Source organism: Achroia grisella, unplaced genomic scaffold, assembly GCF_030625045.1.
Source record: "Achroia grisella isolate CSIRO2021 unplaced genomic scaffold, CSIRO_AGI_Agris_v1 utg2547, whole genome shotgun sequence".
Classification (NCBI taxonomy): Eukaryota; Metazoa; Arthropoda; class Insecta; order Lepidoptera; family Pyralidae; genus Achroia; species Achroia grisella.
In genome coordinates this window covers 228,695-245,060 of record NW_026712744.1, presented here as the reverse complement: position 1 = coordinate 245,060, position 16,366 = coordinate 228,695, and the positions used below count along the sequence as shown (strand labels likewise).

Genomic DNA, 16,366 nt, shown 5'->3' with positions numbered 1-16,366 from the left:
TCCCAACTGATGGGATGGGGTCGAGGCCGACCAAACAGTGCATAAACCTACCTATTCTAACAAATAAGAGCCCGTGACAAGCGCACAAGAGTCGATCCCCACGGTGATAAGTCTTAAGATATTTATCACAACTGTTAACTATTTATGTAATATCCGTACTCTGTCTAAGTCATATGTGTGTAAGTAAATGTATATAAGTGTATTATGTACATTTATGGATAATACTATAGTTATGTGAGCAACCTGCTATTTTTAGTTAATTTTAGAGATGACTAATTAAAAAATAAAATTGCTTGGAAAAACAAGCATACTAATTTCAATATTGAAATTATAATAAAATATTTTCCTGTGGTACCTACAATTTTTTTTAAGTGAAGCGACATTCTAAAACACTTTCTTATTGAAACGACTTAGATAATAATTACTATACGTAATAGAGATTTAGTTGCCTCATATTTTCAAGTCAAATAGTCGCAGGAAATAGTTTAGCGGTAGCCATTTTGTGGCGGCATTATTCAAAGCAGCTGTGTTTGTTTTGCGACTTATCGTCAGACATTGGTATCATGATGTCAATGCTGATGCGTCACTCGACGGCAGCGGGGCGCGGCGGCCGCCCACGCACTCTCCACACAATCTCCATTATACCAGTAACGCATAACACTTTTACTACCTAATTGTCATCAGCACGTGTTTGACACACTTACTGCATCTTAGATTGCTAGATTTAGCAATAGAACTATGGAGTAACTGGATGTACAGTTCCTTTATGATGGTCGCGATGGTGTAGTGGTTTAGCACACCGCTTTGCTTCTGATGGCCACGGGTTCAATTACTCACACGGTAGTGCCATGTGAGGAATTGAATCCGCGTACATAGGTAATAACATTCATAGATATGATTGTTAGTACCGGTCTGAGTGTTTTCTATATATATTAGATATCGTTGCCTGATACCATTACACAAGTTCTACTTAATTTGGAATTAGATGACGTTGTGTGAATTGTCCATAGTCATTATTATTTATTATATCAACAGAGACAGTCGTAGACGGACGTAATTCAACCGAAGATGAGTGGTGACGTGCAGAAAAAAGGCCAAGTTAAAAGTACCTACACGTATCCGACGAGGTTGCCTGAATGGATTGATGAATGTACAGGAAGTGATAGAGGGCTGTTTCATTCGGGGTATTTGCGTTACATTAGTTCGATATCATGTTATTATTGATGCTATCATATACATGATAACATTCATTGATGTACATGCATGCATGTTGATATATGTGTGCCACTGTGTACCATATGTGTATGTGTATAAGTTTGTATTTACTATATTAGTCAGATAGCAAATCAAATATACACCTCCTTTACATAGTATAAAATGAAGTTCCTTCCGCTCTCTGTTCCCTTAGAACTTTTAAATTACGCAACGTATTTTAGTGCAGTTTTTAGAAATACGAGTAGATGGAGTGATTCAAGCGGAAATGTATAAGTATAAATATAAGTACACCCCTGCGAAGCCGTAGCGAATATTTGAATTCGTAATTGTAAAAAATCGTATTCCAAAGACCAAATCATTAAATATTTTATTTTATATGTTTGTTATTGTTTACTTTTTAATTTTTGCGTATTAGCTACCTGTTCTATAATTAAATCAGTTTCTCTAAACATGCTTTGAAAATGTCGCTTATAACATATATAAAGTAGTACTATCTAAAATAAGGATAAATTATTAGGTGAAATATCTAATTGACTCCAATGATGGAAATATCGGTAACAAAAAAAATATATATAATATAATTCGGGAGACCGATGCGATAGACCACCATATTACATTTCAATGTGGGCATGTCATATCAAATGTTATCTTCACCATTATGTCGATTAATGACAATGTCACGGAATATCACATCTGGTATAAGACGCAAGACTTTTTTCGCTATACGAATTAGCTCATTTCACTTGTTCGCGGTAAAATAGCGTGGAAAAATTTACTGAGATCGTTGGCTCTTATATCTATTTAAATCACTGAAATCATTAATTATTTAAAGAATATCCTCCCATATCAACAAAGTCGCAGCACCGCCGTTGTGCGTACGCTTAAATCTTTTAAATTACGCAATGGATTTTAATGTAGTTTTTAGCAATCGACAAAGTGATTAAAGATCAAGCTTTTTAATAATATAATACAGTAGAGAAAATCTGAGAAATGCAGAGATTTGTAAGTAACTCTGACTGGCACTTTCACGCCACTACTGAACCGAAATAATATATTTTGGTACACAGATAGTCTAGATCCTGAGAAACTATCAGAAGTAAAGCGGTGTGCTAAACCGCTAAATCACAGAGGCCGTCAAAGAATCTATGCAGGCGTAACATCTTTTAGAATGCATTGCGGGTGCACATGTTAACGTGATGTATGTGGTGCTGTACATGTACTCAGAATATAAAAATTGGTTACAGATTACCAAATAAAGACAGCTCGTTTGCCATTCCAATCACATGGACGAAATATAAGCAATTAAAGTAAATTCTAGCATTTAAAATTACACAATCCTTAGGTTTCACATCTTATTCCTATATCTATATTTCTGTTATGCCAATTTATACAGCGATATTTAAGGAAAAAATATTTCAATCCTTGGAATATTCCTTGGTGTCTTAAAATAGTTCCTTTACGTAAACCATGCACCTCGCTATGACGTGCATTAATTACTTATTTATGAAACACGTCAGTGACCAAAAATATACATAAACATAGTGCCAAAGACAAACTTGGCGCATACTCTACCAGTCATACTCTTTGTTAAGTCTTCTTGAATAAATTTTACTTTAAATTTTTGTCACTTGATTTGTAAATTATAAGGGATTTACCTCTGTATGAGCAGACGAAGTAACGGCTAAGTTCTATAGCCTATGCAGATAACAATGATATATATAATCTATTTGACAATATTCGTTGTGATCCGTTTACCCGTTGCCTTGAAAAAGTAACAAACAGACCGGCAGACAGACAACATTCGCATTTAGAATATTAGCATGGTTAAAAAAAATGATGACTACTTATTACCCTTTTAAGATATTGTGGATTATTAGTGTTAGACACTATAATATATATAATAGAGTTTCATCATGTTTCATGTTTATAGTCGGGTTATACCATTTAGATTATTGATAACGTTCCATATTTAGGCTTGCGATGACGATGATAATGCGATGATGATCCTTGTTCCATATTTAGACTTCCTCCTTGATCATCACACATATTCAAATCATTCAAAACCATTTTCAATATTAAGTATTTACTGAATTATCATAAATCAACTAGGGAAAAATCAATCCAAGTACAATTTCATAACGTTTTAAATAATAATAATAAAAATAGATTATTCATTGGCGAAAATGTAACAAACATAGAGATGTAATGGAGTTGTAATCATTTTTTCATGTAGGATAAAAATATGATGATATGACTTATTTATTTATACATTTTGTTACTATCACGACTTTCATTGCGCCTGACAATATTGTCCTGGCAAGAGCACTTCCGATAATAATGCGGCTAAGTGAAATAAATGGATAACTGCTTTGTACTATTTTACCACACAACAAATTATATTAAGTAATTCTTTGTGCAGGCGCAATCTTTAATCTCTTTTTTTATATCAGATAAAATTATCATTATCTATATATGTTACCAGCTTTTAGTGACTCTTAAATAGGTTACACTCAAATATTATGTTTTTACTTAAAACGTATTAACACAAAATGCGATGTTGAATTCAAAGACAGTAATGGAAACACCAGTTTGTGGATTTGAATTTTAAAAATATTTTGTGTAAAGTTCATATAAACATTTAAATCAAATCATCTTCAATAAAAAAGTTACCGATAGTTGGGAAATGAATTCGGTAGGTATTTAGGTAGTACATTACAAAGCTTTTTGTTTATATATGTGCGTAAAGGTTATCTGGTAGACAATATGCCTACGGCATTAAGTTGGCCTTTAGTACGAGTTTATGTACAATAAAAATAAAACAGGCGTATTTTTTAAGAAAGGCTTTCACTGTAATTGACGATTGTTCTTTCCGATTGTTTATTTTATCGTTTCGTCTCGACGGCAGTCTTCAAATTCGTCGGCAAATTTTAATGATTATTTGTTTATACATTACTTACTATATTAGTTTTATACTCCTTCATTTTATCGAGACAGACTCGTCTGGGTCATATCTCTGTCTTTCCTATGTTATGGCTTTTGTCTTTCGTATCCTTGGGGAAATCCATAATGGAGATCCTCCGTTACCCAGGTGGTAACGAACGGGTACTGCCATACTCCTACCTTACAACCCCATGGTGTACCTCTGTCGCTTATTGCCGGAGTCACAAGTGTATGTAATCGGAATTGCATCCTTCTGCAGTTCCGACGACGGACCATTTGAAACGGACCACTACGGTTATGTACCCATGGAACTTCTCCTGAAGAAGCCAGGAGAAGTTCCATGGGTACATATCGGCATCTTACCTCTGTCTTACCTATTGTAACCGCCAAGAGGGTTGCATTGTAAGATGAATTTCGGTTGAAGCTTGAGATATTCGAAAAGTTGTGAAATTTATGGATATGATATCTTAATCCTCTAGTATAGCAACACAAGTGTTTTGATTGACCTGATCTCATACTCATCTTATTATCTTCCAATGGTATGTCGCCAGCGTAAACCGTTAATGCAGGAGTTTTCCTTTTAAATCCTTTAAATAAATGTGCGCGGTGCCGCTCATTCAGTCGTATATAGAAGACTGTTACCATTTACTATCAGGTGGACCATTAACTCCTTTATCCTTCCAGTTATATATAAGAGATTGTTAAAATTAAAGTAATTTTATTATGAAGAAGCTACACTTACAAACCGCCTATATGACAAAGCAGAGCAAATTAATCTTATGAGTGAGTGTTTGATCTGTATCCTAGGCGCCTGGTAGATATGAATTGTAATCAATTAGATAATATTATTATGTTGTATATATATGTATTTAGTTTTCATATAATATTTAACTCTCTTTTTATAGTGCGCCACCTACCTTTCTTATAAAAGATCGCCTTGAGCGATAAGGCCGCGTTTTGTTCGCATATTTTTCTTTCTTTCTTTCTTTTTTGTAATTATTTGTTCTTTTTTTTTTATGCACAGTAAAGAGTTTTTATTATTATATTATAATATACGCGATTATTCACGAAACATTGACGATTCTATAGTACATATAGTATCTAATACTAATAGGGCGATAAACGTTATTTTTCTTTCTAAAGTCAAGTTCTTGATGGGTAGATTATATGCAGTTCATTGAATAAATTACCAGGACCTATAATGAAAAGTTTAAGATATCTAATTTAAAAAAGTAATTCTTTCTTATATAAAGTGAATATAATAAGATAGAGTTTTTATTATAATATGTCTGCAATGGCAAAGAGGGCAATGCAAAGGCATCTCTATACAAGAATAGCACAACATCACGTCACCACAGAGTTGACGGAGAGAGAGTTATCATTGTGTAACTGAAATGGCAAACAAGTATCCATCTCCGTACATGAACAGCACAAATGACGGACGGACGCACGGACGACATATGAGTCCGTGATATTTATGCTTAGCGTTACTGAGAACTATAGCGTTACGCCTGTACTACGCCTTACACTATCATATACTCATTCTTATAATTGACACAGTTTACAAAGCAAGCTGCTTGGTAGTACAAATAGGCAAGACAAAAGTAGATACACACGCTGGCGACTCTGTAATAATCTATATACTAAAAGATGTAGTACATGCAATCTTACACTATATTGAGTGATTAACAGGCGTAATATGTTGTCATGAGAGACATATTCAATGTTGAACAAGTGCTAGATGCAATGACCATGAATATCATCAAGGAACAAACGCCAAGTGTCTTCTGTGCATCTAGTAGGTAGTATAAAATAAACAATTGTAAGTTTATAATTAAATATTTACAAGTTTATCGGTAGTTATTCACTTTAAGTTTAACATATGTATGTTAAAAGCTATTGTCATTTCTTCACAGACTTTGTAAAATTTCGACTAAAAGATTTTGAGGTAGAAATCAAGTATTGTATTGAAATATTCTATTCAAAACTTAAAATTAAAGACTTACCCGATTATTTATCAAAAGTTTATTAAACATCCTTAAAATTTCCGGTTTTTTGTGTTTAATATATGGTTTTAATATTTCTCTTTATACGAAATAAATTAGCAGAGCAACTTAAAAAATGAAGGGCACACAATATATATGAGAGATCCATATTTTCTTACAATGAATGTAAAAGGTATTCGCTAGTCTAGTCTAAAAACTAGAGATATCCTGATATCCTAGTATAAAACGTAGATATCATAATAATTCATATAAATAGGAATATGCTATCAACGTAAGTTGACACTACATTGTCAACGAAATAAAGTTGTGTGATCTAGGTAGATACACAGTAAGTTCCCATAATTTTAATTTGCTAACCTATTGTAGCTACTCGCCCCGGCTTCGCACGGATGTACATGTAATAAATATATATATATGCCTTCCTCTTGAATCACTCTACCTATTAAAATAAAACCGCTTCAAAATCCGTTGAGTAGTTTTAAAGATTTAAGCATACATAAGGACAGACGGCTACAGCGACTTTGTTTTATACTCTGTAATGATAATTATAATATATACTTGGAAAGTGTTAACTGAAACTGAAAATTCACTGAAACTTCATTCCGGTATACATTATTCATAATACCTAAGTATTTTTAAGACATTATAGTTTAGTGGTTTAAAACTTGATTCATATATTGCTCGTGAGTTCAAATAAATATGTAAATTTACATTTATGAAACTATGAGCACCCGCAACACCAGGAGACTTGCAAGTACGTTGTCGGCCTTTTAAGAAGGAATAAGCTCTTTTCTTGAATGTTTAAATATTGTATCGGTTTGGAAATACCATTGCTGGGAGATGATTCTATTTTGTTGTAACTGAGTAATACAAATATTTAGAATTTACAACAATTTTATTCATTTACTCTTTCGCAACTTTTGTAAAGCTCTGCTATCCAAAGTTTCTTATTTAGAATAGAATATAAATTCAAATAAATGTACATTGAAACACTTTTTTTCAAACTACTTATTTGGACAGCTGTCTTATTACAAGAAGAATAAGCAAGAAACTAGTGATTAGCTCTTTAAATAATTGTGTTGTTACTTTACATTTTTATGTAGAAGTGTGTGAATACAAAGTATCAACTAGCTCAAAATCAATTGAATACTCAAATAGAGAAAATATTAAATAAATATTAGTAAAATGTATTTGTATCATTTTTACATAGTATAAAATGAAGTCGCTTTCGCTTTTATATTTTAAAAGTATTTATTATTAAATTGAAAATTATTAAATTAATTAAATTACTAAATCAAGTATATAACCAACTGTTTAAAACTAAATAAGAGTAAATCAGTCGTAGTGATTAGAGTAAATCAGTTGCTACAAGCAGCTCTCGTTCACGAGTATGAATAATTTCCTTTCTTTTCTTACTCATACGACGTACTCGTATTTATATTATTTACTTTAACTCCTAAACCTTTTAGCACTACAATGTCTCATAAGCAGCACGTATCTACTTCTACCAACATTCAAGTAGGTATTATTTAAATTATTAACCGGGTCTTAACACGAATAATTTTATGGCAAATAAAGGTATTTACCTCTCTCGACGTTTCGACTAGGTTGCACTAGCCGTGGTCTTTCTGTACCAAGGTGAATACTACCTTCAAATAGATGGCGTTGCAATGGGGAGCCCAGTGGCACCATTAGTAGCTAATATTTGGATGGAGCACATTGAGACAAAGATTCTTGCTCTCAGACCATTAGAAATTAGCCTGTGGAAAAGATATGTAGATGATGTTTTTTGCATATTTAATGGTACACAACAACAAGCAGACGAATACCTAAAATACCTAAATTCCATACATTCTAAAACCAAATTTACAATGGAATTGGAGAAAGATAGGTCCTTAGCTTTCTTGGACATCCTAGTTATGGTGAGATCCGATGGCTCGGTTACACACACAGTATACCGGAAACCAACACACACAGATAGATACCTACATGCCTCCTCACATCATCACCCACGACATTTACAATCAGTCGTCACCACTCTCACAAACAGAGCGCAAGATCTCTGTGCCCCTGAATTTGTGGAACAAGAACTATCCCACGTTCAAGAAGTACTCAAGAAAAATGGTTACATAAAGAGTAGAAGGCAAAATAAGCGCGTAACAAAAGCTAAAAAACCGGAAGTGAACAGACAGCCAGCGTACATGACTTACTTAAGAGGAATAACGGACAAAATTGGAACAGCACTAAATAAATACTCCATTAAGACTGTATATTATCCGCCCTCAAAAGTAACGAACAATTTACGTTCACCAAAGGATAAGCTACCTTATGAAGCTCCAGTTGTCTACAAAATTGACTGTAGTTGTGGTAGCTCTTATATTGGCCAAACAAAGCGATCAATAGCCGAGAGAGTCAAAGAGCACATCGCAGCGGTTAAAAATCGACAACCACACAAATCAGCGATTGCCGATCATCTACTGAACGCAGGAACAAATCACTGGATTGAACTACATGCGCCTAAGGTTATTACCCACGAATGGTCCGGGATTGAAATTAAAAAACAAATTTCAACAGAGAGGATGGTTTAAAATTATCATCTGCGTGGAATCCAGTCATAAATAAATTCAAGCAAAGTTCAGTAGCATCAATAGTCAATAAGTGTACGGATACCGTGAGTGCTATGTGTCGCGAACTTTCGTTAAACAATCTAGTGACGGTAGATGAAGAAAAAACTGCTGTCACCTATCTACATTGACATCGCTGTTACTCCAGTCAGCTCGTGACCACGGCTAGTGCAACCTAGTCGAAACGTCGAGAGAGGTAAATACCTTTATTTGCCATAAAATTATTCGTGTTAAGACCCGGTTAATAATTTAAATAATGTATATTAAACACGAAAGTTTAAAATTAACTATTCAAGTAGGTACTCTCTGTATCTAAAATGAGGACATAAGCATATAATAATAACAAACCTGCCTGTCAATCATTCCTCTCAATTATTTTCTTTGTACAAACATTCAAAATGGTGAAAAATATACAACATATTTCTATTGATATGTTATGTGGAATATTCACCTGCTACGTTGGTAATATAGAATACTAGTTATATCCCGCGATTTTATGTACTTTATTTGAGATAAAAGATAGCCTATGTCCGTACTCGCCATAAACACCATACCTATCCTCGATTCAAATTTCATTAAGATTGGTTCAGCCGGTGCAAATGTGACAAATAGATACACTTTCAATTACGATAATATTAGTATGAATAAGTATTTACATTAGTAAATTATTAATTGTTATTAATATGGATATTGACTTACTTACTAATGCTTACCTAACCTAATACATTTATGTCTCTAAGTCCATAAAAGTGTATGTAGTGTGGATGTATTTGTACAAGTCAAAACAAAAAAAGAAGCTCTTTTATCAAGACAGTAAAAAACATTTAAAGCAGTTTTTGCAAAAGTCGTCTGTGTGGGTACCCTGTGCTCTGTACCATCTATTTAAGTCGCTAATCTTGCTTTTACAGCTTCACCGGACGATAGGAAGCAAGTGACTCCAAATCCGCGGAAGGACTTGTGGAATAGAATAGAATAGAAAATCATTTATTCAAATAAACTTAAATAAACACTTATGAATAGTAGTCATAGTTATCATTCTTTTAATCTACCACTCATTCGGAAAGCAGTCTCATCACAAAAGGAAAATCATACTAAATTGATATGATTAACAGGTCTTATAAATGAGTTGTTTCATTATATTGAATGTAAGAATTATAAAATTTATTGACATTAAATTTTTTTTTATAACAGGGGACAAACAAGAATGCGGCTCACCTGATGGTAAGTGATTACTACCGCCCATGAGCACCCGCAACTCCAGAGGAATTGCAAGTACGTTGTCGGCCTTTTAAAAAGGAATAAGCCATTTTCTTGAAGGTTTCAATATCGTATCGGTTCGGAAATACCATTGCTAGAAGGTGATTCCACAATGTGGTTATGCGTGGCAAAAAGCTGTATATTGTATGTATATATGTATGTTTAACAAGAATTATCTATATATTATAACTAAAAAAATAATCAGCTTGAACGTCACACAATTCCTAAAATAATATGTACACTATCGATCAATCTCGGCTTCGCAGTGTGTTTCAATTTCTTCTAAATTTTATTCATCTAATACTTAATGTAAACCGTCGTATAAAATCAGTCTGTTGATGAATGAAAACCTTATGAAAATCAATTCTGTAGTTTTTGAACATACCACTATATGTTACTTACTAATTTTGTTTTATATATAGGTATAATGTTTAAAATATAAGTTTAATAAATATGTAAATTATTTATTATACTTATATTTTGGATTAGTTATGCCAACAACATTCTGCTTCTATTACATTATTATATTAATAAAATAGTAGCGTATTGAAAATGTTAAAAAAATTATTAATTTCACCCTTTTGAGGGGTATTTTTCTCAGTATTTTCTTTATTGTATATGTAGATGCATACTTAATAATACTTTCCGTGAAAAAAATATCCTCATTCTTACAGCCTTTTTTACGCGAAATTGTAACATATACATAGACAATTTTCGCTTCGTCACGATTTTAGGATTTTATTGAATCGTCATATATTTAAGGGTATTTTGTCACGAATGGAGTAATCTGCTATTAGATTTGAAAGGGTCTATGCGAAAATCACTCACATTGTGGAATGAATTACCTGCCGAGATTTCCTCAAGAGACTACAGTATAGGGTATTAAAAGGTTTCCTAAAAGAGTTTATTAAGGTTTCTTATGATAGTGTTTTAGGCATCTAGTATACGATACCGTTTACTATCAGACGAGTCGTATTCCTGTTTTCCACCATTAGGTCTTTGCGACCACTTTTTTTTTAATATATAAAAAAAGACAAAGTTAATTCAGTAGTACCATAATTACAAGTCTGTCGATAAGCTGGAACATAGCAATATATACATGTTATAAATAAATATATCCATTTTCCTGTTCAAATAGACCACTTAACTTTGTCATCCTATTTGTTCCTCTCATACACAGAATGTATACAAGCACCAAGGTTTTACACCGTAGGTATATACCTACATCCTTTGTTGATTAAAGAAGAATCTGTGTATGTAGTTTTAGTCCTGTGAAAATACTTATTTCTTGTTGGTATTCCTTTTGTCTATGTTGCCAAGTCGTTAAATTATATATATGTAATTTTCAATGAAAAAACACACGTCCTTTGTACTAAAAATCTTTAGTTGGGAGCTTTTACCTCTATTCTTACAAATATGTTGTAAAGCGACATACGACAATAAATTCATTAATATTTAACAGTTTTTGTGGGGGTAAAATCCACTCGGCGGACTTTATGAAAATTCAGACCTGATTTCACTACACACGAAGTTATATAAGAAGCGTTCCTCACTACTGGTCCTATATTGATCTCATTTTGGGGGCGTGTCATACTTTATTAAGGAACATATGATTACAAACAGGAATCTGCAATCAATAGGAATTCCATTTGTGAAAGTGAACAAGTTCTTAAATTTATATTTTTTACTCTTACAGAGAAAATATCATACAACTAATAGAAATACTAAACCAGATTTTTATTAGAATATATCTATAATATACATATAAAAACCTAGATCAAAACAAACAAACATACTCCTGAATATAAACGTTTGCATTCCTCGCACAGGAAGAGAACGCATGACCATCTCAAGGAAGGCTGTGTGTTAAACAACTGAACTACTGAGGGCCTTACTATTTATTAGGTATTGGTAGCGAAATGAATGCGCTTGATGGATACTACATCTAAAGTCTAAAAATGTTGTTTGTGACAATCTCCATTCTCACTATAATAACAATGCTTTTAATTCAATAAAAGTACTGTGTAAATCTTTACACAGTATAATACAAAATATGAATATCTCTATAGCATAAAACAAATTAATCGCGGTCACTGTCTGATCGCTTGCTTGCTTGTCATTAAAATCCGTTCCATTTTCATTGATATGTATAATACAAGCATGTTATAGTATGGAACAAGCTGATAAATTCAAAGATTTGTAATGCCTACGTGCGAGTTCGGGACGAGTCGCTAGTTAACTATAAATAAGAAAATCTATTAACTTTTGATATAGTATATATCAATAAATATATTCAATATCTAACAACTTCATCGTCTTTATAATATCAGTAGTAAGTAAGTAAGTAAAAAAAAGCCTATTTCGTGGAAATGTTTCATGAAATCTAGATACAAATATAAAGCAACCATTTTAGAGATTCTGCTTCTCTGTTTCTAACCTGTTCATATACTATTTATGTATAGAATATTGATGTCTAGATGCTAAGCTCGTCACATAATAATTTACTTTGTTATTATTTGTACTTTTTTTTAACTCCGGTAAAAATAATTTACGTTTACATATTGGGCTCACTTTTTCTGTTTTACATACACATTACTATATTCAAAATTAAGTGAGACCGTTTGTTACTTACACCAAAGGTATTACTTTAATTTTGAATATTTCTTTTGTTCTGAATTAAATTTTTGTTCTAAATTGAATGTTTGTTCTTGTGATTAATTTGTAAAATAAAAAAATAAACATAAAAGTTTTAATTTGGTTTGAGTCCAAATTGAGCTTAAATATATTATAGCTCAATTTGAACTAATCAACTCAGATTTTGATTTCTACATGCGAGGGTTTAATTTTAATAATATGTAAACAAAATATATAAATAAAGGTTATAAGATCGTATTAACCCTGATACAGGTTTCTACTCTACTTATAATTACTACTTCTTGTATTCTGCTTTATAAGTTAGACTTTATACAAAGTCATTTTAAAACTTATATGGGTACCTCTGTCTCACTCATTTTGCTAACGGAATAGCAGTTTCTTCATAAGAAATTTACATAGGTTTAGAGGGCGATTTATGGCATAGAAATTACAGGATGGCAAATGCCAACGTATGAGGGAATTACGCATATTACGAGTATTACATTTTCAAGTGACATCACTGCATCACTACATCGCCTATATATTTGAGACACCACGGACATCACTACATCGCCTATATATTTGAGTTCATATATATAGGCGACAATCATCTTGTTTTTCTTCCCACTTACATAAAAGAAGAAAAATCTACTGTTAACAGTAAGCTTCGTCCTATAGCCTATTTTGCAGGGGCCTTTATTTCGAGATATTCTCGTCAATAAACACCGTAGAGAGACAGAGTTTTAATATTTATTATTGAAAGATTTGCATACATTCTGAAAATAGGGAATATTTAGTATAGCTACATAACAAAAAGTCCAATTATGAAACAACTTTATTTCTATAGAAATTTTTGTTCTATCGACGGGAATTGTTTTAAAGAAACCAAAACTGCGACAACGAACTAATGAATTAAAAAATTAAACAATTCATTGAATTGGGAACGGTATTAATTTTCAAAAACTAAAGTGAAATTGTAGACATCTCATATACCGACTTGGTAGGGGAAAGTGTTACACAGTGTCTGAAACTATAAGTAAATGGAGAGAACGCACGCGCATCTCAAAGCTTCATTCATCGTACGTGCATTGTCACGGACGGACACTGCGACCGGTGTTACATTGATCGATTGTAATCGTAAAGTGAAATTGCAACTGTGCGTGTTACAGTAGTGGATACTACAACTCTACTAATTGTTCTTAAGGTAAGTTATAGTTTTATATTATATTATAATCTGATTTTTAATGTTTGATCTGCGTTCAGGGATATTAAATATTAATCTTATTTAAATATTTAATTACTAATTAATAATTTTACGTCGGCCATGTAATTGGTAAATCTGTTCGAAATGAATGCATGGATTTGAATTTATAGACGGGTTTTATTCATTGCAATATTTATTTACTGATGACTGGCTTTTATCTATTATTGTTTAGTATACATTGTAGGAATAAAAAATCTTATGTAATAAAAATAAAATTACTTATGGCAAAATAATTAATTACAATAAGCATTTAAATTTTAATATTAGTTTTTTAAAATAACAATAATTAAGTACTTACCTAACTTGAACAAATCAAAATTATAAGCACAATATTCCCCTTTTTACATCAAGAAAAAATACGGCTAGGCCAGGCCAAGTTGATTCCACGGAAAACAGTTCATTACCTATTTAAAATACGTACTTACCTTTAAATAAATAAATCATTGGTTGTGTACTGAAGGTAAAGTCTTCGGTACATAATCAATTTATATATTTAAATAGCATTTAAGTAAATAATTCTGTGCACGCATAATATCTATGCAACACAGTCATGTCTAGTCCTAATGTTTCACTAAATATCTTAGTTTAATTATGTAATATTCTGTTATCTGTATTCTATTATATATGAATACCATTAATTAATGGCTGGGTATGAGTTTGGTTCGGGTGAAATATTTAATGGTATGTCCTATATCAACATTAAGTTATTACTTATTGTACAATTACATCTAAATCAATTATTCTAATTAGATTCGCCGATTTAACCTGCGTAGAAGATATGAAAATAGCTATTTACTAAGTATTGTTAATTCTTACTACGAATTAATTATTAATGAATAAAGATAAAAATAGAAAACAGACTTTTGAACAAGGAAGACAGAGTTAAATTCCATAAGCGCTTCAGTAGTCCTCATGGAGGTAGGCAGATAAGTTTTACATACTTACACTACACCTATACACGTATGAAATGAAAGCAGCAGCGATTTCGTGCGTGAACATTTATTTATGACACCCCATTGACATGTTTATGATTTTTTATACATATGTGAAGAAAAGAAAAAGAATAATATTCATACTTAATGTAATAAGGACGTATAATTTTAATATATTTCTACAATATCCCAAAGATAATTTTTTTATTAAAGTAAGAAAATGAACACGCTTCTTTGTGTTTTGTTCTTTCTTATTAGGATCGTTTTAGATTTTCCTTAGAAACATTCTGAAAATGGTACCTATTATTATCATTTGTTTTCTAAGACGAGCCTTTCAATAACTTACGTTTCCTTGTGAGTCATATATGATATGAGATAAAAATTATATTATATTCTTTATTACATTTTTATATACAATAATAATACTAATATGAGTAAATATTATCTACTTATTATAATAATTTTGAAATTTATTTAAAAAAATACCTCAAAAAAGAGCACTATTCAACTGTTTTGTTGCAAGTTGACATTTTTTCCCGTATTTCAACAATTTTAATGATTGTTCGCGTTTGCTTAGCCATTTAGCTCAGATTTTTAAAGGTATAGCAGTAAAATAACTCTCCCATTATAATGAAACTGTTTAATTTGTCTCTTACATAAAGCCTCTGCAATAAATATTTTGTAGTATATTTTCTTTCTTTTTAAAGGAAATGTCATACTTTGAATGATTTCATATTCAATTTGTAATGCACTAAACATATTCAAACTTAATAGTTACCATTATAAGCTAATTTCTAGTATTCCATTATAAGCTAGATTTCATATAATAAAGATTGCTTTAATCATGATTGTTAATTATAATTAATGGAATTGTTTAAGTTCAAGTTCTTGTTGAAAAACAGGTAAAGAAAGTCTTAAAATAAGACGTATTATAAATGTACTGTACGTGTACAGGTAAAGGTCTTAAAAGAAGTTCTATTATAAATGTAATCTATGCATGTAATCTGTGCAATTTAGATATTATGAGGGAGCAAATTGCTCACTATTGAGATCCTAAGCTCCTAAATATAGACAAAAAAGAACTTAAATAACATATATAACATATACAATTACACATATTTTTGTTATTGTTTTTATACACATAGTCAAGACACATACTAGAAACGGTTAACAATATATTTTTTAATGAATGTTCTGGAGTACCTATATATATTCCTTACAGAAAATCAATTCTTGAATGTGTTTTCGTTTACTATATAATAAAAGGCCACGACCAAGACTTGTTTGTCGTAGTGTACAAACCATTCGTGCTGAGTTTAAGCATTGCATTTCTGCGGTTACGTTTCATTGATGGCACTGCGCTTTAGCCTTCAAAATGTAGGTACAATACTCCATTTTGAGACCAAGTGGATTTTGTGTCATTTATCTATTATTAGTGTTACTTGCTACTCTGTCAACTTTTTTAAGATAAAGGACCGTCTTTGTATTACAATG

The 16,366-nt window shown here is 31.7% G+C and overlaps 2 protein-coding genes across 2 annotated transcripts in view; both read left to right on the top strand.

Annotated features, from left to right (window-relative positions):
- Nucleotides 1-7,831: 7,831 nt before the first annotated feature.
- Nucleotides 7,832-15,856, top strand: LOC131842844 (uncharacterized). The gene is made up of 2 exons (XM_059191412.1): nucleotides 7,832-8,593; nucleotides 15,827-15,856. The coding sequence occupies exons 1-2, from the start codon at nucleotides 7,832-7,834 to the stop codon at nucleotides 15,854-15,856; spliced, it is 792 nt and encodes a 263-aa protein (XP_059047395.1).
- The window catches only part of LOC131842840 (acyl-CoA Delta-9 desaturase-like), a 29,949-nt gene continuing 27,343 nt past the window's right edge, over nucleotides 13,761-16,366 (top strand). Inside the window, exon 1 of the mRNA XM_059191408.1 lies at nucleotides 13,761-13,880. The gene's annotated coding sequence lies outside the window, so the exon portion shown is untranslated. The remainder of the gene's footprint in view (nucleotides 13,881-16,366) is intronic.